The sequence below is a fragment of the Mus caroli genome, unplaced genomic scaffold, assembly GCF_978045245.1.
Source record: "Mus caroli unplaced genomic scaffold, Mus_caroli_1 scaffold_5, whole genome shotgun sequence".
In the NCBI taxonomy this organism is placed as follows: domain Eukaryota; kingdom Metazoa; phylum Chordata; class Mammalia; order Rodentia; family Muridae; genus Mus; species Mus caroli.
In genome coordinates this window covers 100,027,570-100,054,512 of record NW_028227260.1, presented here as the reverse complement: position 1 = coordinate 100,054,512, position 26,943 = coordinate 100,027,570, and the positions used below count along the sequence as shown (strand labels likewise).

At 39.8% G+C, this 26,943-nt stretch overlaps 1 protein-coding gene across 2 annotated transcripts in view; it reads left to right on the top strand.

Annotated features, from left to right (window-relative positions):
- The window catches only part of Fmr1nb (FMR1 neighbor), a 39,228-nt gene extending 13,134 nt beyond the window's left edge, over positions 1 to 26,094 (top strand). For both annotated transcript variants that reach the window (XM_021153645.2, XM_021153643.2), the window contains 2 exons: positions 25,048 to 25,136; positions 25,973 to 26,094. In XM_021153645.2, the coding sequence (XP_021009304.1) occupies positions 25,048 to 25,136; positions 25,973 to 25,989 (106 nt within the window). In that variant the 3' untranslated portion in view covers positions 25,990 to 26,094. The remainder of the gene's footprint in view (positions 1 to 25,047; positions 25,137 to 25,972) is intronic.
- The last annotated feature ends 849 nt before the right edge of the window (positions 26,095 to 26,943 follow it).

The following is a 26,943-nucleotide window of genomic DNA, read 5'->3' as shown; positions in this document are numbered from 1 at the left end:
TCAGAATGGCTAAGATCAAAAATTCAGGTGACAGCAGATGCTGGCGAGGATGTGGAGAAAGAGGAACACTCCTCCATTGTTGGTGGGATTGCAAGCTTGTACAACCACTCTGGAAATCAGTCTGGCGGTTCCTCAGAAAATTGGACATAGTACTACCGGAGGATCCAGCAATACCTCTCCTGGGCATATATCCAGAAGATGTTCCAACAGGTAATAAGAACACATGCCCCACTATGTTCATAGAAGTCTTATTTATAATAGCCAGAAGCTGGAAAGAACCCAGATGACCCTCAACAGAGGAATGGATACAGAAAATGTGGTACATTTACACCATGGAGTACTACTCAGCTATTAAAAACAATGAATTTATGAAATTCCTGGGCAAATGGATGGACCTGGAGGGCATCATCCTGAGTGAGGTAACCCAATCACAAAAGAACTCACATGATATGCACTCACTGATAAGTGGGTATTAGCCCAGAAACTTAGAATACCCTTGTTCTCATTTTTTATGACATTCTTTCTTACATATGAGCCAGTAAAATGTTCCTTAGGAAGAAAACTGTTGTAACACCTCTCCCAGTCTTCAGTTGCAAACCAAAACAAGCAAGATTTTGATATTTTCTTGGCTTTTAAATTTGAGCAGTATTTTTTATTTATATACTACCTAGAGAGCAATTGGAGCTAGGAAAATGAGAACAGGTGGGAGAGGTGAAAGCAATGTTGAAGACTACAGCATTCTCCAGAACCAAGCATATTACTTCAGGACTTGCTTTGCTATGTAATGTAGAGTGTCCAGTGATGTTGAAGATGGATGCCATTTTAAAATATAAAATATGTGTTTATATGTGTATGTCTCTCTGTGTGTGCATTTGTGTGTACATGGAGGCCAGAAGATGGCACCAAAAGTCCTCTTCTTTAACTCTCTGCTTATTCCCTTAAGTTAAGATAAAGTTCCCTTTATCTCTGAAATTGGGGTTCATGTTTTCTTGGCTAGCCTGGAAAACAATGAGTCCCATGAATCTTCCTGTCTCTGCCTATCTTAGAGCTGGTGTTACAAATATTTTGAGGGACATTTGGCTTATGATGTGGGAGCTGAGATAGGAACTCCAGTCCTCAGGATTTTAGACAAAATACAGAATTAAAGTAAGTGGGGATAGGAGAGTGTATGTGGAGGGGTGCCACTTGAACTCAGTGCTGAAGAAAAGACAAGATTTGAATGGGGAGGGTGCCTTTCCACAGAATTCCTTACATCCAGAAGGAGACTTCCTTAGTATAGGCCTTTTAGCTGCCTCTTGTCACTTTTAAGCAGAGGGTGCTGAATAATTGGTATAATTGGCATTGAGTCTCTAGTTTAGTTCTAGACTTGAGGTCAGATTTGATATAATCCAAGTACACAAAAATTCAAACCTGCTTGAAGTGGTTACAAGTGCAAAAGGGAGGACAGAACAGAAATGAAAAGCTTTCTAAGAATTTGTTGCTAAATAGTGTAGTTAAACTTGCATATACGATGTGTTTTGAAATTCCCTGCACCCTCAAGGTTGCATAACATCTATTTTTAGCCTCATTAATAGGGATCAGAAGCTTCAGTAGGTTTAAGTGCCACTGATAGGCTTAAGAATGACTTATATGAAGAGGAAGGAAAAGACCAAGTGAATGGGGACAGAGAGAAACAGGAGGAGAGCTCTAAAGGTGGCAGGGGTAGAAGGGTGGGGTGTAGTGTGGGGGAGGAGTGAGCAGAGGATACTTAAATCACAGCCATTAGATTAAGTGACAAATGACAGTAGTATGAAGTAACAAATTCACTTCTTAATCTTGAACTGTTTTTAGTTTAAATTTATGTGCAAGTGCTAACTATTTCTGTTAGAAAGTATATGACACCTGAAGATATACCTAAAGTTTATAAGGTGAACTTTCAGATACAATACCATGCCAGGCAAATTCAGATAAAGCACATTTTTGTATTTTTCTTCATGCTGGATTAGATTTGTAATTTCACATTAAAAAATTCAGTACTTAGTCTGAAAATGACATTTTCTTTTCCTGACAACTAATAAAAGTATTTTTAAATTCTATATCTGATAAGTGATGTATGGAGTACGCATCCCAAGTAAATCCCGAAAATATTCATGTATAGACCAATGTGCTGTGGGATTCTCACATTCTAATGTGCTTCTCATTGTGATTATAATCTAACTGCTGCTTAATTTCTTAGAATTGTTCTTAAAGAACTGGGAATAAATATACCAAAGATTGTCTTAAACTCATCAATGTATAGACATTTATGTATTTAATCCCTGCGACTTTATGTTTCATTTTACAATACAATATTATTAGTAATGCTTTTTTTGATAAGCTTTATGAAATAACTATGCAGCAATTGGAAGGTTTGGAGTTCTTAGCATTACATTCACATAAATTCTGAAGAAGAAATTAGATCTATAAATTTTATTTTTTTAATTGGGTATTTTATTTATTTACATTTCAAATGTTATCCCCTTTCCCGGTTTCCTCTCAGCAAACCCCCTACCCTATCCCCCCTTACCCTGCTTCTATGAGGGTGCTCCCACACACGCACACTCCTGCCTCAAAGCCCTAGCATTCCCCTACACTGGAGGCATCAAGCCTTCACAGGACCAAGGGCCTCTCCTCCCATTGATGATAGATAAGACCCCTTCAGCTCCCTTCAGACCTTCCCCTAATTCCTCCATTGGGGTCCCTGTGCTCAGTCTGATGGTTGACTGCAAGCATCCACATCTGTATTGGTCAGGCATGGCAGAGTCTCTCAGGAGACAGCTGCATCAGGCTCCTGTCAGTAAACTTTTCTTGACATCAGCAATAGTATCTGGGTTTGGTGTCTGCATGTCGTATGGATCCTCAAGTAGGGAAGTCTCTGATGGCCTTTCCTTCAGTCTCTGTTCTACTCTTTGTCCTTGTATTTCCTTTAGACAGGAGCAATTCTGGGTTAAAATTTTGGAGATGGTGGGTAGTAGCCCCATCCCTTAACTGGGGACCATGCCTGACCTCTGAATATGGTCTCCACAGGTTTTCCCTTTCCTTTGTTGGGGTATTTCAGCTGATGTCATCCCTGTGGGGTCTTGGGAAGCTCTTGCTTTTCTGGCATCTGGGGCTTTCTGGTTGCTACTCCCCAGTTCCCTATCCCCCATTGCTACATACCTCTGTTCAGTTTCCTGACCTGTACATCTCTGTATATCTCCTCCATCTCCTTCCATATCTGACTCTGCCCCTCTTTTTCCCTTTCCCCACTTCCCTTCCTCCCAAGTCCCTCCCACCCCCTGCTTCCTCTTGATTATATTGTTACTTACCCCTTGTAAGTAGGACTGAAGCATCCACTCTTTGGTCTTCCTTACTTTTGAGCTTCATGTGGTCCGTGAGTTGTAGCATGGGTATTCCATGCTCTTTGCCTAATAGTCGCTTATCAGTGAGTACATACCATGTGTGTTCTTTTGTGACTGAGTTACCTCAGTCAGGATGATATTTTCTTTTTTTTTAAAGATTTATTTATTTATTTATTTATTTATTTATTTATTATATGTAAGTACGCTGTCCTCAGACACTCCAGAAGAGGGCGCCAGATCTCGTTATGGATGGTTGTGAGCCACCATGTGGTTGCTGGGATTTGAACTCTGGACCTTCGGAAGAGCAGTTGGGTGCTCTAACCCACTGAGCCATCTCACCAGCCCAGGATGATATTTTCTAGATCCATTCATTTGCCTGTGAATTTTGTGAAGTCATTATTTTTAAATTCATTGTTTTTAATAGCTGAGCAGTACTCCATTGTGTAAATGTACCACTTATTCTGTATCCATTCCTCTGTTGAGGGACATCTGGATTGTTCTAAAAAGTCTTTACTATCTTTATTTCTTCCTTGACCAAGTTATCATTGAGTAGGGTGTTGTTCAGATTCTACGTGTATGTGGGCTTTCTGTTGTTTTTGTTGTTATTGAAGACCAGCCTTAGTCCTTGGTGATCTGATAGTATGCATAGGGCTATTTCAGTCTTCTATCTGTTGAGGCCTGTTTTGTGACCAGTTATATGGTCAATTTTTGGAGAAGTTACCATGAGGTGATGAGAAGAAGGTATATTCTTTTGTTTTAGGATGAAATGTTCTATAGATCTGTAAAATCCATTTGGTTCATAACTTCTGTTAGTTTCATGGTGTCTCTGTATAGTTTCTGTTTCCATGATCCATCCATTGATGAGTGTGGGGTATTGAAGTCTCCCATTATTTTTGTGTGAAATGCAATTTGTCCTTTGAACTTTAGTAATGTTTCTTTTATGAATGTGGGTGCCCTTGCATTTAGAGTATAGATGTTCAGAATTGAGAGTTCTTTTTGGTAGATTTTTTTCATTTGATGAGTATGAAGTCTACTTCCATATCTTTTTGATAACTTTTTGGTTGAAAGTCAGTTTTATTCACTATTAGAATGGCTACTCCAGCTTGTTTCTTAGGACCATTTGCTTAGAAAATTGTTTTCTAGCCTTTTACTCTGTTAGTATTTGTCTTTATTACTGAGATGCATTTTCTGTGTGCAGCAACATGCTGGGTCCTGTTTACATATCCAGTCTGTTAGTCTCTGTCTTTTTATTGGGGAATTGAGTCCATTGATGTGAAGAGATATTAAGGAAAAGTGATTGTTGCTTCCTGTTATTTTGTTGTTAGAGGAGGAATTATGTTTGTGTGGCTACCTTCTTTTGGATTTCTTGAAAGAAGATTGCTTTTTTTGCTTTTTCTAGGGTGTAGTTTCCCTCCTTGTGTTGGAGTTTCCCACTATTATCCTTTGTAGGGCTGGATTTGTGGAGATATAGTATGTAAATTTGTTTTTGTCATGGAATATCTTGTTTTTTCCATCTGTTGCTTGTGTTCTTGCACTTGCATCTGGTTATGTCTGGTGTTAGCTGGTCTTGCTGTCTCTCACTTTGGCTTGTCCCTCCTGCAAGCCTGTGTGTCAGTCAGTACTCCTGGGAGATCAGTTCTCTCTGGGAGGAATTTGGGTATGGAGAGTTGTGGCACAGGGTCAGCTCTGAGGTGCAGACAGAAACCAGAAGGATCCTGTTCTTGGCTATTCCTTAGTTCCTGTGTCCTCAAGGCTCTGGGCGGGTCCCTCTTGGACCAGGAATTTGAGCAGAAGTGGTGGTCTCCACTATGCTCTCACTCCTGGGAGATCAGCTCTCTCTGGGCAGAATTTGGCTATGGAGAGCTGTGGAACAGGGTTAGCTCTGGGTCACAGATAGAATCTGGGAGGCAATCTATAAATTTTAAAAGGAAGATTCTTCTGTAGGAACTTTGTTAAAATATGTCAGTGTGGATGAAATGAAACTCTTGTAACACTATGGTATAGAAATTGTATAAAGTCAGTTCTTTTGCAAGGTGTTCAGAATAAATTGTTCTGAAGCAATAATATAACCTCATTATATGAGGATTACAAGTGTAAGATATTCCTATCACAAGGAATCCCAAAGCAGTGTTTTTGAGAATTCTGGAGTAATAGATACTATTAAAAGAACAGTCTGATAATCTGTTGCCAAGAAACTAATAACATTTTTGTAGAATGCAGTGGCCTTTCCCCAAACCCCATGTTTCCTGACCTTCTGTTTACTTACCACTGCTGACTGCTTTGTTCTTAAAACTTTCCTCCTTTGGTTTTATTTTTATCATTTTTTTCCTTCTGTTGCTGGGCATCAAACTCAGGGCCTTGCTCATGCAATGCTAGCCCTCTGTCACTAAACTACATCGCTAGTGCTCCAAGATGGTGAGTTCTGTAGCTAAAAGGCATAGAATCTAATATTGACCCTAACAGAGATAGCCTAGAGGTCAGCAGTACATGTGTCATTTCCTCTAAGGATGGGGTCTATTAACCAGGAGCTAAAGATAATGGTCCAGGAAGGGAAGAGTCTAGCATAAACTTCCTGAGTGAGCTCTGCTTGTACAGATAGCAAAAAGGTCACCAGGTATTAACAATATCCACTCCTGGCCATCTGAGCAGAAAACAGGTATTTCCTCCTTCAAGGAAACTCCTTCATGATTACCATCCTGGTTTCCATTGTGATCTGGGCAAAACCACCTTTGTACTGCCAACGATTTTGTTTAATTTTCTTATGAAATCAGTCTTTTTCCTGTCTGTTTTGGGGTTACAGTGGCAGTATAGTCCAAATCTTGACTGCTCTCTTGTCATAAGCAGATAGTTTCAGAAGAGCAAAAGGGAGCCAAGGATCTCATCTAAAGGCTAAAACCAAGATTGATTCCCAGAGAGGGCATTGGAATGTATCCAACTCAAGGTGTTCTTACTAGAGACACAGTATCTAGAATGAGGCCGCAAGTAGGTTGTGGGGGTGGGGGTGGGGGTGTCCTTGGTTTTAGTGAAACACTTTGATTTTGCCCTTAGGTAAAGAGGGAGAAAGGCTGCTTGGCAAGTCAGTTTGGATTTACCTGTAATGCTCATCTACTCTTCTTCAGTCTAACCCCAAACTGTCCTTCTGACTGATCTCTGTGACTATCCAATGCATGTCAATATATGTGGGAGTTAGACGCCATGTTCACTGCTGTCAGGAACAAATAGTCAAGTGTTTACAGACATGCTGATAAAGCAGTGATCACACACCATTTTTCTGAGGTTCTTGCTAAGCTACTGCACTAAAAAAGAAGGAAAGTGTGTACAGTCAGAATAGCAATACCATGCCAGTCAAACCACCAGAAATGTACCCACTCTTTTGAAAGGGCTGTGGCCTTCAAACTTGTCTTACTGGAAAAAATCTTTAATGGTAATATGTCTTCTAATATTCCATCTGTGTATGCTTTGTCCCAGCAAATAAGCTGTTTTTATTTTTACTTTTTAATTTTTTGAGGGGCAGCTTATACCAGATTTTAAGATTGCTTATATTTTTTATATGCCTTTAGTTAATTTGGCTAAGGGTTTATTAAGGTCATTGATTTTTCTCAAATAACTAATTCTTTGTTTCATTTTGTTGTTGTTGGTGGTGGTGGTAGTTGTTTATTTCTGTTTTATTGATTTCAGCTCTGAATTTTATTATTTCTTGCCAGAAATCACTTGCATTTGAGCTTTCTGATGTGTCATTAAGTTGCCAATATGAGGTATTTAATGTAGGTACTTAGTGCTATGAACTTGCCTCTTAGAATCACCTTTGTTATGTTTCATAGGTTTGGGTAGGTTGTGTTTCCATTTTCATTCAATTCTAAAAAACATTTGTTTCCTTCTCAATCTGTCTTGACCCATTTTTTTATTAAGTACGAGTTGTTCAATTTCTATGAGGTTGTATACTTCCTGTTTTTTTTTTTCTATTGTTGATAGCCAGCTTTAGTTAGATAGAATGTGGAATATTATTTCAGTTTTCTTTTATCTGTTGAAACTTGCTTTGTGCCTGAGTGTGTTGTCTTAGTTAACTTTCTATAAGGCGTGATAAAATACCATGACCAAAAGCAGCTTGGGTGGCAGTTATTTGGCTTACAGATCTAGGTCAGTGATGGAAATCAGAGCAGCAACTCAATGAAAAACCTGGAGTTACTTTAGCAGGGGCCAAGGAAGAATGCTGGTTACTGGCTTGCTCCTCAGGGCTCATTCAGCTTGCTTTTTATTACCATCTAGGACCACCTGACGACCACCCATGTTAGCACTACCTACTTTGGAATGGGCTAACCTACATCAATCATTTATGTATTTATTTACATTTAAACATTATTTTTATATTTTTACAGTCCAGCATTACCCCCTCTCAGTCCACCCTTTCATAGCTCCTCATCCCATTCCCCCTCCCCCTTGTCTCTCCCCCCCCATCCCCATCCCCCATCAAGCCTCCCTACTCCCTGGGGCCTCAAGTCTCTCTAGAGTTAGGTGCTTATTCTCTCACTGAGGCCAGACCAGACAGTCCTCTGCTGTAAATGTGTCTGGGGCTTCACACCAGATAATGTGTGCTGCCGGGTTAGTGGCTCCCTGTCTGAGAGATCTCAGGGGTCTTGGTTAATTGAGACTGCTGGTCTTACTATGAGTCACTCATATCCTCAGCTTCTTCCAGCCTTTCCCTAATTCAGTCCCAGGGATCTTCAACTTCAGTCCATTGTTTGGGTGTATTTGTTTCTGTCTCAGTCAGCTGCTTGTTGAGCCTCTTGGATAACAGCCATGTTAGGCTCCTGTCTGCAAGCACATCATAGCATCAGTAATAGTGTCAGGCTTTGGAGCCTCCCCTTGAAATGAATCCATTTTTGTCCCTGCAATTCTTTTAGACAGTAACAATTCTGGGTCAGAGGTTTTGACTGTGGGATGGCAACCCCATCTTTCCACTTGAGACCCTGGCTTTCTACTGGAGGTGGACTCTACAAGTTCCCTTTCCCCACTGTTAGACATTTCATCTAAGGTCCCTCCCTCTGAGTCCTGAGAGTCTCTCACCTCCCAGGTCTCTGGTACTTTCTAGAGCCCCACCCCAACCCCTGAAGTTGCATATTTCCAGTGATTCTGCTGGCCCTCAGGGCTTCTCTCCTGCCCCCTAATACCTGGTCATGTTCCTCTTTTCCCCACCCTGCCCTACCCAGGTCCTTCCCTTCCCTCTTCCTTCCATGATTGCTTTCTTCTCTCTTCCAAGTGGGATTGAAACATCCTCACTGGGGCCCTTCTGCTTTGCTAACCTTCTTGAGTTCTGTGGATTGTATGTATCCTAGGTATTTCTGTACTTTCTTGGCTAATATCCACTTATCAGTGAGTACATACCATGTATGTCGTTTGGGGTCTGAGTTACCTCACTCAGGATGATACTTTCTAGTTCTATCCATTTGCCTGCAAAACTCAGGATGTCCTTGTTCTTAATAGCTGAGTAGTATTCCATTGTGTAAATGAACCACATTTTCTGTATCCATTCTTCTATAGTGGGACATCTGGGTTGTTTCCAGCTTCTGGCTATCACAGATAAGGCTGCTATGAACATAGCAGAGCACGTGCCCATGTGGCATGGTGGGGCATCTTCTGGGTATATGCCCAAGAGTGGTATAGCTGGCTCTTCAGGTAGAACTATTTCCAATTTTCTGAGAAACGTTCAGATTGATTTCCAGAGTGGTCGTACCAGTTTGCAATCCCACCAGCAATGGAGGAGTGTTCCTCTTTCTCCATATTCTGGCCAACAGGTACTATCACCTGAGTTTTTGATCTGAGCCACTCTGATTGGTATAAGGTGTAATCTCAGGGTCATTTTGATTTGCATTTCCCTGATGACTAAGGACTTTGAACTTTTCTGTGAGTGGTTCTCCACCATTCCAGATTCCTCTGTTACGAATTCTGTCTAGTTCTGTACCCAATTTTTTGATCTGCTGTAGACAGACCTCAACTGGGTCCTCGATCAGCAGGAAAATGGAGTTCTGGTACTGGTGTGCAAAGAGTTGGCAAGAAATGACAAACAAATACGGGACACAAGAGAGTGTGCTGTATCTGAATGTAACTTGTCAAATCGAGCATCAAACTTTTTTTTTTTATTACATATTTTCCTCAATTACATTTCCAATGCTATCCCAAAAGTCCCCCATAGGGCCCCCCACTTCCCTACCCACCCATTCCCATTCTTTTGGCCCTGGCATTCCCCTATATTGGGGCATATAAAGTTTGCAAGTCCAATGGGCCTCTCTCAAACTTTTTATACAGAAGAAAATAGGGAAGTTAGGTGACACGTTGGCAAGGTACAATGAGATTACTGGATGCTTAATGACTCTTACACAAAACAGAGGAATGCAAGCACAAAGACTGGCAGGAACTGGACAATAAAACAACTGAGACAAAGTCACCTCTAAGGTCAGCTATATTCTTAGTAGCCAGGTGTGAGGTCTTTACACTCCCGGGGCAAGGGCTTTCACACCTAAGCCATGGTTCTAATTTGGGAGTTCCGCTCTAGCTAACCTTCTCAAGAATAATGCAATACTCTAAAACCACAGCCCGATCTACTCCTCTCTAAACCATTGTAAATTGCTGTATATGGGAGCGACTTGGCTTTTATTCTAAGTGATAGTGTGGGGGGGACTTTCTACTAATAAGTAATGTAGTCTGCCATACATAACTATAATAAGAATTTTAAACTTACTTTGCTAAGCCATACATAACTATAATAAGAATTCTAAACTTACTTTGCTAAGCTTGCCCTGAGATTTCTAACTCTATGTAGTGGATAGTAATGCCTGATTTCTTTCCCTATCTCTCTTACAATACTAGAGGCAATTCTGAATGTCACTGAATAGACAACATTCTTATTGAATTCAAAGCCCATGGTCAGCTCAAGGACTACCTAGGGCATTGGTGAAGGCCAGGAAGCAAAGTTCAATTTTGCTTAGGTATTTGGCAAGTCATTGCTTGGAGGCACCCATAATAAAACAATACTGAAAGAAAGCACACAGATGCATTCACAAGGACAAGTTTGGAACATTCGTTATATGGTATGGCACAGTTCCAGGAGACTAAGTTTCCATGAACTTTTCACCTCAGGACTGTGTCCAGGTTTCTAGTCCTGTCACACATGTCACTAATAGAGTGGATGTAGCATTGATCGGGTTGTTTGATTTTTTTTTTTTTTTGGGGGGGGGAATGTTAGCTTCTTCAGTTCTTTTTAAAATTTATTATCATTAATCATTTTATTAATTTACATTTCAAATGATATTCCCCTGGTTACCACTCAACAGTCTCCCACATCTCATCCTCCCTCTCTCCTTTCCCTCCTATGAGGGTGCTCCTCCACTTGCTCACCCACTCCCACCTCACTGCTCTAGCATCCCCCTACACTGGGCATCAAACCTACACAGGACCAAGGGCTTTCCCTCCCATTGCTTTCAGATGAGGTCATCCTCTGCTACATATCTAGCTGGAGACATGGATCCCTCCATGTGTATTTTTTGGTTGGTATAGAAGAGAAAGTGCGAAAGAGACTGGAACTCATTGGCATGGAGTAGGGGACATTTCCTAAACAGACCTTCAATGGCTCAGGCTCTAAGATCAAAAATTGAAAAATGGAACCTGATGAAACTGGTACTTTCTCTGGCTCCTTCATTGGGGATCTTGTGCTTCGTCCAATGGATGACTATGAGCATCCACTTCTGTATTTGCCAGGCACTGGTAGAGTCTCACGGGAGACAGCTATATCAGGCTCCTGTCAGCAAGCTCTTGAAGCATATGCCTAGTGTCTGGGTTTGTTGGTTGTTTCTGGGATAGATCCCCAAGTGGGGCAGTCTCTGGATGGTTGTTCCTTCAGGCTCTGTGCCGAACTTTGTCTCTGCAACTCCTTCCACGGGTATTTTGTTCCCCATTTTTTTTTTTTTTTTTGGTTTTTCGAGACAGGGTTTCTCTGTATAGCCCTGGCTGTCCTGGAACTCACTCTGTAGACCAGGCTGGCCTCGAACTCAGAAATCCGCCTGCCTCTGCCTCCCGAGTGCTGGGACTAAAGGCGTGCGCCACCACGCCCGGCTTTTGTTCCCCATTTTAAGAAGGAATGAAGTATCCACACTTTGGTCTTCTTTCTTCTTGAGTTTCATGTGTTTTACAAATTGTATCTTGGGTATTCTAAGTTTCTGGGCTAATATCCACTTATCAGTGAGTGCATATCACGTGTGTTCTTTTGTGATTGGGTTACCTCACTCAGGATGGTATCCTCCAGATCCATTCATTTGCCTAAGAATTTCATAAATTCATTGTTTTTAATAGCTGAGTAGTACTCCATTGTGTAAATGTGTACCACATTTTCTGTATCCATTCTTCTGTTGAGGGACATCTGGGTTCTTTCCAGCTTCTGGCTATTATAAATAAGGCTGCTATGAACATAGTGGAGCATGTGTCCTTATTACAAGTTGGAATATTTTCTGGGTATATGCCTAGGAGAGGTATTGCTGGATCTTCCAGTAGTACTATGTCCAATTTTCTGAGGAACTGTCAGACTGATTTCCAGAGTGGTTGTACAAGCTTGCAATCCCAAAAACAATGGAGAAGTGTTCCTCTTTCTCCACATCCTTGCCAGCATCTGCTATCACCTGAATTTTTGATCTTAGCCATTCTGACTGGTGTGAGGTGGGGTCTCAGGGTTGTTTTGATTTCTATTTCCCTGATGATTAAGGATGTTGAACATTTTTTCAGGTGCTTCTTAGCCATTTGGTATTCCTCAGTTGAGAATTCTTTGTTTAGCTCTGTACCCCATTTTTAATAGGGTTATTTGATTTTCTGGAGTCCAACTTCTTGATATATATATATATATATATATATATATATATATATATATATATATATATATTGGATATAAGGCCACTATCGGATTTAGGACTGGTAAAGATCCTTTCCCATTCTGTTGGTGGCCTTTTTGTCTTATTGACAGTGTCTTTTGCCTTACAGAAGCTTTGTAATTTTATGAGGTCCCATTTGTCGATTCTCCATCTTACAACACAAGCCATTGCTGTTCTGTTCAGGAATTTTTCACCTGTGTGCATATCTTCAAGGCTCTTCCACACTTTTTCCTATATAAGTTTCAGTGTCTCTGGTTTTATGTGGAGTTGCTTGATCCACTTAGACTTCAGCTTTATATAAGGAGATAGGAATGGATCAATTCTCTTTCTTCTACATGATAACCGACAGTTGAGCCAGCACCATTTGTTGAAAATGCTGTCCTTTTACCACTGGATGGTTTCAGCTCCCTTGTCAAAGATCAAGTGACCATAGGTGTGTGGGTTCATTTCTGGGTCTTCAATTCTATTCCATTGATCTACCTGTCTGTCACTGTACCAGTACAATGCAGTTTTTATCATAATTGCTCTGTAGTACAGCATTTTTGACAATAGTTTTTGCTATCCTAGGTTTTTTTGTTATTCCAGATGAATATGCAAATTGCCCTTTCTAACTCGGTGAAGAATTGAGTTGGGATTTTGATGGGATTGCACTGAACCTGTAGATTGCTTTTGGCAAGATAGTCATTTTTATTATATTAATCCTAAGGTAGCCATTTTTACTATATTAATCCTAAGGTAGCCATTTTTACTATATTAATCCTGCCAATCCATGAGTATGAGAGAGCTTTCCATTTTCTGAGATTTTATTTATTTCTTTCTTCAGAGACTTGAAATTCTTATCATACAGATGTTTCACTTCCTTAGAGTCACACCAAGATATTTCGTATTATTTGTGACTATTGTGAAGGGTGTTGTTTCCCTAATTTCTTTCTCAGCCTGTTTATCCTTTATGTAGAGAAAGGCCACTGATTTGTGTATTTTATATCCAGCTACTGCACTGAAGCTGTTTATTAAGTTTAGAAGTTCTCTGGTGGAATTTTTAGGGTCACTTGTATATACTATCATATCATCTGCAAATAGTGATATTTTGACTTCTTCCTTTCCAATTTGTATCCCCTTGATCTCCTTTTGTTATCTAATTGCTCTGGCTAGGACTTCAAGTACTATATTGAATAGGTAGGGAGAAAGTGGGCAGCCTTTTCCAATCCCTGATTTTAGTGGGATTGCTTCCAGCTTCTCTCCATTTAGTTTTATGTTGGCTACTGGTTTGCTGTACATTGCTTTTATTATATTTAGGTATAAGCCTTGAATTACAGTCCTTTACAAGACTTTCATCATGAATCAGTGCTGGATTTTGTCAAATGCTTTCCCAGCATATAATGAGATGTTCATGTGTTTTTTGTCTTTGAGTTTGTTTATATAGTGGATTATGTTGATGGATTTCCATATATTAAACCATCCCTGCATCCCTGGGATGAAGTCTACTTGATCATGATGGGTGATCATTTTGATGTGTTCTTGGATTCAATTTACAAGTATTTTATTGAGTATTTTTGCATCAATATTCATAAGGGAAATTGGTTTGAAGTTCTCTTTCTTTGTTGGGTTTTTATGTGGTTTAGGTGTCAGTAATTGTGGCTTCATAGAATGAATTGGGTAGAGTACCTTCTCTTTCTATTTTGTGAAATAGTTTGAGGAGAATTGGAATTAGGTCTTCTTTGAAGGTCTGATAGAACTCTGTACTACACCCATCTGATCCTGGGCATTTTTGTTTGGGAGACTATTAATGACTTCTTGTATATCTTTAGGGGATATAGAACGGTTTAGATTATTAACCTGATCCTAATTTAACTTTGGTACCTGGTATCTGTCTAGAAACTTGTCCATTTCATCCAGGTTTTCCAGTTTTGTTGAGTAGGATCTGATGATGTTTAGAATTTCCCCAGGTTCTGTTGTTATGTCTCCCTTTTCATTTCTGATTTTGTTAATTAGGATACTGTCCCTGTGCCCTCTAGTTAGTCTGGCTAAGGGTTTATCTATCTTGTTGATTTTCTCAAAACAAAACAAATAAAACAGCTCCTAGTTTGGTTGATTCTTTGTATAGTTCTTTCTGTTTCTACTTAGTTGATTTCAGTCCTGAGTTTGATTATTTCTCTTGGGTGAATTTGCTTCCTTTTCTTCTAGAGCTTTTAAGTGTGCTGTCAAGCTGCTAGTGTGTGCTCTCTCAAGTTTCTTTTTGGTGGCACTCAGAGATATGAGTTTTCCTCTTAGGACTGCTTTCATTGTGTCCCATAAATTTGGGTATGTTGTGGCTTCATTTTCAGTAAACTCTAAAATGTCTTTAATTTCTTTATTTCTTCCTTTACCAAGTTATCGTTGAGTAGAGTGTTGTTCAGCTTCCTCGTCAACAGTGGCTTTCTATTATTTATATTGTTATTGAAGATCAGCCTTTGTCTGTGGTGATCTGATAGGTTGCATGGTTAATTTCAATATTTTTGTATTTTTGAGGCCTGTTTTGTGACTGATTATATGGTCAATTTTGGAGAAGGTACCATGAGGTGCTGAGAAGAAGGTATATCATTTTGTTTTAGGATAAAATGTTTTGTAGATATCTGTTAAATCCATTTGTTTCAAAACTTCTGTTAGTTTCACTGTGTCTATGTTTATTTTCTGTTTCCAGGATCTGCCCATTGATGAGAGTGTGGTATTAAAGTCTCCCACTACAATTGTGTGAGGTGCAATGTGTGCTTTGAGCTTTACTAAAGTTTCTTTAATGAATGTGGATGCCATTGCATTTGGAGCATATATGTTCAGAATTGAGAGTTCATCTTGGAAGATTTTACCTTTGCTGAATATGAAGTGCTCCTCCTTGTCTTTTTTGAGAACTTGGAATTTTGAAGTCAATTTTATTCGATATTATAATGGCTAGTCCAGATTGTTTCTTTGGATTGTTGCTTTGAAAATTGTTTTCTAGCCTTTTACTTTGAGGTAGTGTCTATCTTTGTCCCTGAGGTATGTTTCCTGTATGTGGCAAAATATTGGGTCCTATTTATGTAGCCAGTCAGTTAGTCTATGTCTTTTTATTGGGTATTTGAGTCCATTGATATTAAGAGATATTAAGGAAAAGTAATTGTTACTCCCTATTATTTTTGCTGTTAGATTTGGGATTCTGTTTTTGTGGCTATCTTCTTTTAGGTTTGTTGAAGGATTACTTTCTTGCTTTTCCTAAGGTGTCATTTCCCTCCTTGTGTTGGAGTTTTCCCTGTGTTATCCTTTGAAGGGCTGGATTCCTGGAAAGATATTGCGTGAATTTGGTTTTGTCATGGAGTACTTTGGTTTCTCCATCTAGGATAAATATGAGTTTGACTGGGTATAGTAGCCTGGGCTGGCATTTGTGTTCTCTTAGGGTCTGTATAACATCTGTTCAGGATCTTCTGGTTTTCATAGTCTCTGGTAAGAAGTCTGGTGTAATTCTCATAGGTCTGCCATTATGTTACTTGACCTTTTTCCCTTACTGCTTTTAATATTCTATATTTAGTGCATTTGTTGTTCTGTTTGTTATGTGTTGGGAGGAATTTCTTTTCTGGTCCAGTCGCTTTGGAGTTCTGTAGGCTTCTTGTATGTTCATGGGCATCTCTTTCTTTAGGTTAGGAAAGTTTTTGTCTATAATTTTGTTAAAGATATTTACTGGCCTTTTTTTTTTTTTTTTTTTTTTTTTGGTTTTTCGAGACAGGGTTTCTCTGTATAGCCCTGGCTGTCCTGGAACTCACTTTGTAGACCAGGCTGGCCTCGAACTCAGAAATCCGCCTGCCTCTGCCTCCCGAGTGCTGGGATTAAAGGCGTGCGCCACCACACCCGGCCCTTTTACTGGCCCTTTAAGTTGAAAATCTTCATTCTTATTTATACCTATTATCCTTAGGTTTGGTATTCTCATGGTGTCCTGGATTTCCTGGATGTTTTGAGTTAGGATCTTTTTGCATTTTGCATTTTCTTTGATTGTTGTGTCCATGTTTTCTATGGAATCTTCTGCACCTGAGATTCTCTCTTCCATCTCTTGTATTCTGTTGCTGATGCTCGCATCTATGGTTCCTGATTTCTTTCCTAGGATTTCTAGCTCCAGAGTTGTCTCCCTTTGTGATTTCCTTATTGTTTCTACTTCCATTTTTAGATCCTGGCTGGTTTTGTTCAATTCTTTCACCTGTTTGGTAGTGTTTTCCTCTATCTCTTTAAGGGATTTTTGTGTTTCCTCTTAAATGGCTTCTAGTTGTTTACCTGTGTTCTCCTGTATTTCTTTTTTTTTTTTTTTTTGGTTTTTCGAGACAGGGTTTCTCTGTGTAGCCCTGGCTGTCCTGGAACTCACTTTGTAGACCAGGCTGGCCTCGAACTCAGAAATCCGCCTGCCTCTGCCTCCCGAGTGCTGGGATTAAAGGCGTGTGCCACCACGCCCGGCTCTCGTGTATTTCTTTAATGGAGTTATTTATTTCCTTCTTAAAGTCCTCCATCATCATCATAGATGTGACTTTAGATCCATATCTTGCTTTTCTGGTGTGATGGTGTATCCAGGAGTTGATTATGATGGGAGAGTTTGGTTCTGATCATGCCAAGTAACCTTGGTTTCTGTTGCTTGTTCTTATGTTTGCCTCCTGCCATCTGATTATCTCAAGTGCTTGCTGCCCTCAATATATCTGTTGGAGCCTGTCCTTCCTATAATCCTGGTTGATTCAGGACTCCTCAGAGTCCAGCTTGCTCTGTGATCCTGTGATTCCTGGATCCTGTGAATCTGAGATTCTGGGTGTGTCAGAGACCTTGGCAGTCAAGCTTCCTCTGAGACCCTGAGATCCTGGTGTGACCTAGCTCCTGGTATCCTGAAATAAAGATTGTGGTCGTGTTACAGCTCCTGGAATTGGTGTCTTCTCTGGTGATGTGGGGCTGTCTGGTGTGTTCGAAGCCAAGGTATACCAGCACTGATCTGAAGGAACCCGAACCGCTGGTCAGGCAGGTCTCCTGTGTCACAGGCCTGTCACGATTGGCTTGGAACAGGTGTTGTGTTCCACTCACCAGTGATCCTAAGGTCCTTGGCGTGCTAGGGTGCCTGTGGTGTGGAGAGTCCTCTGGGCAGGTGGGACTGTCTGTCTAGTTCACGCCCAAGGTAGTCCGGAGGTGGTGCTGACTGGAAGGAGTGTATTTGGTTTTATGTTGAGGTCCTTGATCCATTTGATCTTGAGCTTTGTGCAAGGTGACAAATATGGAACTATTCTCATTTTTCTACATACAAATTGACAGTTAGACTAGCACCATTTATTGAAGATGCTTTCTTTTTTCCAGTGTATACTTTTGGCTTCTCTTTCAAAGATCAAGTGTCCATAAGTGTATGGTTTTATTTCTGGGTCTTCATTTCTATTCCGTTGATTAATCTGTCTCTGTACCAATACCATTCAGTTTTTTCACTATTGCTCAGGGATGGTTATTTCCCTGGAAGTTCTTTTATTTTTATCTTTATCTGAGAATTGTTTTGGCTATCCTTGGCTTTATGCTTTTCCATATGAAGTTGAGAATTACTCTTTCCATGTCTGTGGAGAACTGTGTTGGAATTTTGATGGGGATTGTGTTGAATCTGTAGATTGCTTTTGGTAGGATGGCCATTTTTACTATATTAATCTTACCAATCCATGAACATAGGAGATCTCTCCATTTTCTGAGGTCTTCTTCGATTTCTTTCTTGAGAGACTTGAAGTTCTTGTCATATAGATCTTTCCCTTGTTTGGTTAGAGTTACCCCCCCCCCAATAAATTTTATATTATTTGTGACTACTGTAAAGGGTATTGTTTCCTTATTTTCTTTCTCAGCCTGTTTATCATTTGTATACAGGAAGGCTACTGATTTGTTTGAGTTAATTTTATATCTAGTAACTTTGCTGAAGTTGTTTATAAGCTGTACATGTTCTCTGGTAGAGTTTTTGGGGTCAGTTATATATACAATGTAACTGATTTGCAAATAGTAATACCTTGACTTCTTCTTTGCCAATGTGTATCCACTTGAACTAGCTAGAACTTAGAATACTATGTTAAATAGATACAGGGAGAGTGGGCAGCCTTCTCTTGTCCATGATTTCAGTGGGATTGCTTCAAGTTTCTCTCCATTTAGTTTGATGTTGGCTGTTGGATTGCTGTATATTGCTTTTATTATATTTAGGTATGGGCCTTGAATTCCTGATCTTTCCAACACTTTGAACATTAAGGGGTGTTTGATTTTGATATTCCCCGGTAGAAGGCACGGGCTGGAGCGAAGGTGGAGTTTGAACTGGGAGGATGGATCCTAAGTCTACTGGGCTCCTTCGGAGGGTCCCAGCTACTTCGATTATTTGGGAGGGTCCCTTGCCTGTTGCCCTGCCTACAGCAGATCTTCTGGGAGGCCTTCAGGCTGTGGGGTCTGTTGCCCTGGTCCAGCAGATCTCCTGGGAGGCAGTCAGACTGTGGGGTCTTCATAGGGGCAGACAAGCTGATGATCTGTCCTGGCAGAAGGCCTTACTTATTCATTTTATTGATTTTTTATTTATTTACATTTCAAATGCTGTCCTCCTCCCCAGTCTCCTTTCTGCAAAGCCCCCATCCATCTCCCTCCCCTTTGCCTCTAAGAGGGTACTCCCACCCACCCACTCCAGCCTCACCACTACATCAATCATCAATCAAGACATTTTTCTATAGTTTGTCTACAGGCAATCAGATGGGGACATTTTCTTAATTAAGGATATTCTTAGATGGCACTAGGCATGCTATGGTGACAAATCAAAAAACAACAGAAAACTAACTGGCATAGATGTGTTAAGTATATTATCCCATTAAGGGGATAACTATTCCTCACATGTCGAAGACATGTTTTCAAGTATTTCAGCTTTTCTGAGAGATGTTTTCCTGATCAGGTGATTGACAGGCATAGTTGAATTGACTCTTAAGGGGGAGTACAGTAGTGTATAATGTTTTAGGCTGTTTATAGTGCCATGACTCCACCCAAGGTCAGAGGTAAACTTAGCCTTCCCTTAATGGGCCTCAGGAAACCCAGCTACCTTTATTTTCTCATAAGGTGCTTTAAGTCTTTTTTTTTTTTTTAGATTCATTTTATTTTATATATGTGAGTACATCGTATTCTGTTACAGATGGTTGTGAGCCACCATGTGGTTGCTGGGAATTGAACTCAGAACCTCTGGAAGAGCAGTCAGTGCTCTTAACCGCTGAGCCATCTCTCCAGCCCCCTAAGTCTTTTTTAAAAAGCATCACAATCACAGCCCCTCTCACTCTTACCCTTCCTGTCCCACTGTTACAAATATCCCCTCCTATCACTCCTTCCTCTTCTACACCCCACCTTGTGACATCCAGGCCCAGCAGGACTGGATGCTTTAAGCCTTGAAGGACAATTACAATGCTTCCCTTTCATAGTTTTTTTTTTTTCCTTTTTAAAGGTTATTTTTATTTCTGTGTATGTGTCTGAGTAAGTATATCTCATATGCATCCAGATGCTAATGGAGGCTAGAAAGGGGTGTTAGATTCTCTGGAACTGGTTACTAGTTCTGGCACCTGAACTAAGGCCTTCTAGAAAAGCAAGACACAGTTTTAACTACTGGGTTACCTTTCCAACCCCTCCATCTCCTTCTTAAAATTGGTTTGTTACTAGGGAAATAAGAGGTGAGTTTTGAAGGATGTCATGAGAAGAGGAGTTGATCTCCAGTGGCATCTAAGCCTGCTAATGCCTGTAGCTTCCTGTGTTCGATTTACTAGAAGGAAAAAAAAAAAAAAAAAACCAATAGAGTGTGTATTACAAAGGGAGTCTGCTAAGTGTCTTAAATGTTTCAGTTTGGATAGCTGAAAGGTGTTCTGCATGCTGTAGAGGCTGAGAACCTGATAGTTGCTTAGTCTGATTGGCTTGGAGGATTTCTGCAGAACTGCTGCTTTTCAATCCACAATGAAAGGGTAAGGAAGCTGTGTTCTGATGTCAGTAAAGGGTGACAGTACTAATGGCAGCCACAAGTCACTCAACCAATAAAGAGCAAAGGCAAGCAGAGAACAGCAGCAGTATTTTTTCCTCAGAACATTTTTGTATCTTGATCACTTCCAGAAAGTACTGTCTACTCTGGGAGACATTTTTTACCCACTCAGTTAATTCTTCCAGGGAATACTCTCTCAGATTTGCTCAGAGGCTTGGCTCTTAGTTAGCTGCAGATCTAATTAAGTTAACAGCCAAAGTTTTTTTTTTTTTTTTTTTTTTTTTTTGAGACAGGGTTTCTCTGTGTAGCCCTGGCTGTCCTGGAACTCACTCTGTAGACCAGGCTGGCCTCGAACTCAGAAATCTGCCTGCTTCTGCCTCCCAAGTGCTGGGATTAAAGGCATGCGCCACCACGCCCGGCACAGCCAAAGTTTTAACCATCACACTAGCTAAGACTTGTGATCCTTCTTAGTGATCTGAGCTACACCGCTCTACTTGATGTTCCCAGACTATATGGCATGCCATCATTCAGTCACTGACTGACTGGTTGCTATGTTTCTCCTCACTCTCACTCTTCCTCTCTGGCTCACTTGTTTTAGGAAGATTAGTCCAGATCTTTTGCCCATACTGGACTTGGTTTCTTTTTGTTATTTTCTACCATTGTCTACCTACCTCTACAGTGACTGACTTCAATTTGTTGAAATTATCAGCTTATGAATCTGCCCCGTAGGGTATACAGAACAAATCATTTTACTCCTAATTTCTCTTTTGGGCATTTTCAATAAATACGAGATAGAATATTTAACTTTTAACATCAGAAATCAATGTAAGTTATATTGTCAGGGTTTTGGGGGTATAGGGAAAGGAGGCATACTGATACTACTACCTTCAGCAGCCTGAAAACTTTAACAGAAGATTTTAGAACCATAATGCAGCCAAACCAGAATATGTGGCTTCGATGCTGGAAAGAATTTCAGGACAGAATAGTTTATGCATCAGAATTATGGATTTTTATTAAAGATAATTTAATATAAGTTTAAGCACCAGGACAAGAAGAAACAGTGCTGATAAGAAAGTAAGACGTAAGATATCTGACAGCATAGCATGACTGTGCATCCATTCCATAAAGGTTCTGGGCTTTGTTTGTGTTCTGTTTTTATTTTATTTTATTTTATTTTATTTTTTTTTGAGACAGGGTTTCTCTGTATAGCCCTGGCTGTCCTGGAACTCACTTTGTAGACCAGGCTGGCCTCGAACTCAGAAATCCGCCTGCCTCTGCCTCCCGAGTGCTGGGATTAAAGGTGTGCGCCACCACGCCCGGCTTATTTTATTTTTGAGACAAGATCTTACTATATAGCCCTGACTTACTTACTTGGCCTTTGATAGCTTTGTAGACCAGGTTAGTTTGTCTTGAACTCACAGAGATCCACTTGTCTTTTCCCCTAGAGTGTTGGTACTAAAGGTATGGAAATGTATCATGTAGCAGCAAGGCAAGGTTTTTTGTTTTTTGTTTTTTTACAGTAGTCATATATAGTATTGTTTTGATGGGGTTCAAAGTTACTGTCTTATCACTGGGTGGTTTCTAAGGGGCCTCTGGTAGAATGAAAATTAATAAGGTAAAAGTCTAGCACACAGAGATACAGGAAGGTAAACAAGGTGAAGGTTTTCAGAGTTTCAGATAATGCTTGGGAAAGTAAGGGCCTATAGCCAATATATGTGTGTGTGTGTGTGTGTGTGTATGGAAAGACTATTAGCTTTATGCCAGCAGCCTTTACAGCAGATGGTAATTGTGCTGGAATTGTTTCTTAGCTTGCAAGAGGCTCCAATCAGACTGTAGGATGTGGGGCTCTAATCATGCAGGGCTTTAATCATGCATACTCTGTCTTTTAGTCAGTCCTAGTATGACAAGTTAGTGATAAGGATGAACTGAAAATCAAGTCCTTTGAAATCTAGATGAGTTAGTGCTCATGTGCTTGCTCTCTGTCTCACTCTGTGTCTGTCTCTTTCTCTCTCTGTGTGTGTCTCTCTTTCTGTGTACATGTTCATGTGTGTATGCACACATGTGCATATGAGTGTATATCAAAGCACACACAGAGATCAGTGTGCTTTGATCCCTCATCAGATTATCTTTTGATACAGTGTCTCACTGCATGTAGAAGTCTCTGGAAATCTACTTATCTCTCCTCACCCCACTAGTGTTACACATACAAGAGACCATATTTGGCCTTAAAAGTATGTTTTATCTTTATTGAGATTTTCATCCATGAGTATTGTGGTGTAATTTCCACCCTTCGTTCTCCCCTTCTGGTATCACTCCTTGTTCCCCTACTCCCACCCAACTTTATGACTTCTTTTTTATTATTGTTGTTATAAGTCACACACACACATACACACACACACACATACACACACACACACACACAGAACCTGCTGAGTGCATTTAGTGTACTGATACATAGAGCTGAACACTTGGGACTGGATAACCTATCAGGGCTTTTCTTTGGAGAAGACTGATTCACCAGGGAACAATGAATTGACCTTTGTTTGTTTATTTATTTGTGTTTTTTATTTGTGGGACCTTGCTATATTCCCTCTGTCCACTTTTGAATGCCATCTGGTGTTATCATTGTGCAGGTTTTGTTTAGACAACCATATTGTTAGGATTTCACACTTGGCTCTTTTATGTGGGTGTTAGGGATCAAAACTCAGGTCTCTTTGGTTTTACGTGGTATGTATTTCTACTGACTTAGCCATCTCCTCAGCCCACAGTAGGTTTCAAAGTAATATGACTATGCCATATTTTTAATTGGTAGTAAATGTGAAATGTATACCACCAAATTTAAAATAAACCACATGAATAAAGGACACCTGGCCATTTATGATGAAAAGTAAGATATATTAATGTTACAGAATCAGGAGGCTTATATAAGCCTTAACTTACTTAATTTCTTATTTATAATTCTTGATGTCTAAAAATTTTATAAACCTAAATATTTCTTCTAAATCATTTAAACAACAGCTATTGATCTAATCTGATCTGAGTTTTTTTCTAGCCTTATTTACTGCTTAAACTGAATATGCATATATTTTATTATAGAAATGTTAACATATTTTATTATGAAATGCTGCCCAAGGCTCCTTGGAAGTGTCAAACCGTAATCAGTAAATCACATCATGCTTAAAAAAACCCTTGTATTTTGATCCATAGCTGGCTCTAATAGATTGAGAACTATGTAGTTTTAGTTCTCTCCCCCCAAGACTGCAGTTAACAACATAACAACATAAAGAGGTAATAGGTAAATGATATAAATATATTTTTGGCCTTCACTCACTATTTTATTTTATGCCTGGAGATGTTTTGATGATTAATTGAGGGAAAAGTGTTTCTTCCCTTCACATCTGTCTTACCTATTGGAGCTCAGTGACAGCCCAGTAATGTAGTTTTAGCAAAGAAAAGTGAGTATTACCTGCAAAACCATCCTTTCAAAGGCAGCCTTATTTATCTCTAGCTCCCACATGCTCAGAGCCACGTTGCTCTGGACAGTTTGGGGTGGCTTGACATTCTATTCCTTATGCTGCTTAGCACTGAGTTAAAAAGATAGGATTTCTCTTTCTAATCTTATATGCTAACCTTCTCTCTCTCTTCTTTGGGTTTCCCTACATAATCTCTGCCATGAAAATTGCCCCTATTTCATGTGTGTTTGGTTCTTTAGAAACTGAAAGCTTTATAAACCATAATCAACATTTCTTAATACAAATCAACTATTATTTCTGAGGTAATGTTCTATCCTAAAGGAATCACATGCCCAGAGGGGAGAAAGTTATAGCTTAACAGAGAGATAGAAAAAAAATGCACTTTACATTTTCTAGGTTTGGACAGGAATCCTGGCCCATTAAATAATGTGGCAACCTCCGGGCAGTTACTTTCCTTATTGGTGTCTCAGTTTCTTTACCTAAAAAAATGGAAAGGACAGAGCTAGTGCCTGTGCTTGTCATCAGGAAAATTAAATGAGGTTTTAGATACAAGTACTATTATATGGACTATATGATTAAAAGGTCACAGATGTGAGGGGGTGGACATGGGAGAGCTTTGGAGGAAAGAAAGGGGAAATGTGTAATTATATTTTAATTTAAAAAGATTATAAAAGTTAAATAAGGATATTAATACACATAAAGGCATTAGTGGTATACTCTGTAGCATGCCTGAGGGTAGCATGTACTAGCTGGTGTGACAGTACAGTGATACCTGGTATAAGTGCTAGTTTGATAATTTCCAAATAGGAAATCCAGTACTTTCTAGGATTTTTGTGAGAATTAAGTGAGATAAACTATATGAGGTTTCTGGGCAAGATCTTGACACATAATGTTCTTGTTGCACAAATGATCCCAAAAGTAAGTTAAAATGCATTGAAAATTGTAATAGTGATGCAGTATAAACCATTACTATTGATTTGACAGTCATAGGATGGACTTCTCTCTGGAGGAGGAGTGAAAAGGAAGTTGTCCTAGATTAGAGAATATGTATGGAGATTTTTGAGTAGGTACCATTCATGCTACAGAGGAATTTGATGCCACACTGATTGTGGAGGATCATATGACCACAATGACTCGTGAGAATGATAGTGTGTAATGATAAATTTGAAGGAGCCAAATGAAGTATATTTCTTTTTAGAATGAAGTAAAAAAAATCAGACAGGAAAGTTTAGTATTGTGGGCAAATAGTGTTGCTCTCTTACTACTGTTCAAAAGTAAAGGTGCATTTGAACTTTACATATTGTAACATGGTTTAATCCTTTAAGGAAGAGGATGAACAGGATGTTGAAGGTTTTGAAGAAACAGAAATCAAAAGGGAAGAAGCCTAAAGGAAGGAAGGCATCAGAAGAGAGAGGTAATAAAGGGAGGAGGCAGGAGGCCAGAGTTAACAGTGCTCACTGATGTTAGTAACTTTTTTTATGGCTATGATTAATATATTTGACTGACACTTATTTTTTATATTATTTTATTTTATTTGTTTTTTTTTTTTTTTGAGACAGGGTTTCTCTGTGCTGTGTAGTCCTGGCTGTCCTGGAACTCACTTTGTAGACCAGGCTGACCTCAGAAATCCTCTGCCTCTGCCTCTGCCTGCCTCTGCCTCCCAAGTGCTGGGATTAAAGGCGTGTGCCACCACTGCCTGACCTAACACTTATTTTTACAGGCAAATATTTCAGAAAGTTTATCACCTGAAACTGTATGACATCTAGGGATATTTGATGACAGTAAAATAGTGAATAGAAGTTCCAAGTGTTTGGGTGCTGCTTTGCTAAAGAATAGTTTATTTACAGTAAATAAAGAAATGGAATTGTCTGTTTTGACTCTTAATTCTCCATGCTATTCAATAAATTATCATGGCCACAGTTACCAATGTGTCTTGAGCATAACACTTACCCAAGGAAAGGCTGGCACATCTTTAAGACTTTATGTGAGTTCATGGAAAATAATTATGAGGTGAGATCCCCTTTTTCTACTCCTTTTAATTTTGCATTGTGCATATTTAAGGAGCAGTAGTATAAGAAACAGGTAAAAGTACAAAATCAGATCCATGTGTTTATCAGACATGTTGATCAGTATATACAGTTTATTAGTTTGAAACTTGAGTTGCTGTCATTTACTTTTATAATACATTATGATATGTGTGTCTATTAGTCCTTTCAAGTTGCTTAACTCTGCTCTGTTTTTCTCTCATAGCTTTACTGTCCCATTGAAAATGCAGATCTGCGATGACAGAAGAGAGGAGACTTTGTCATCCAAATCTAATTAAATTTTGAAAGGCAACTTTTATTGTAGTTTCAGATCAAATTAAAGTTCCATTGCATGCATCAAATCAGAATCTGGATTCTTTTTGTTTAAAAAAAAATGTACTCCAACTGGGACCAGAGAAATGTCTCAGTGGTTCAAATGCTTACAGTGTAAGCATGAAGGTCTGAGTTTAAATCCCCAACACTCAGAAATATGGTTGGCTGCACATGCTAACTTCAGCTCTGTTGGGGAGGGAGGAACTTGGAGACAGTCACTAGAGCCCACTGGCTGTAAGTCTAGCTCCAAGTTCAGTGAGAGGCCCTGCCTAAAGAGAATAAGGCCAGAAGTGACAGAACATGACACCTGAAACTCTTTTTTTGGCCTCCTCACATTCATAGAGTGTGTTTATCCACATACCCCCAACACATATATCACACATTCACACATACAAAATAAAACTTTTGAAGATCATTTTCTTCTTTATGAAATTAACTATAACCTGTGGGTCTGTGTTTTGCCTGGCTGCTGGGGTGTGTATGCCCCTGGGGCAGACATGGGGCAGAGGTGCTAGGCTATATTCCATCCTTGCTGCCATCAGGATGCTGGGCTTGTGGGACATGCTAACATACCACTCAGGGGAGGCAGAACACAGCCTAGGATGGGGATTCCAGCCCCTGTCTCTCCAGATGAGTAATGTCACAGGTTGAGGCTGAGGACACCCAGATGCTAGGAACAGTGAAGAGCTGAGAATGGGGGTGGGGGACTCAGGCTGGTGATGATCCCAGCGTTGGGGGAGGGGGAAATCCAGTTTAGTACAGGGTGAGTGTCAGAGGGCCCTTCTGCTGGAGACTTAGGTAGGTGGGGGCCTCTGTCACACAAAGGCTTTCTCCCCATGGCTGTTCTTGATAAGAAAGACAGTC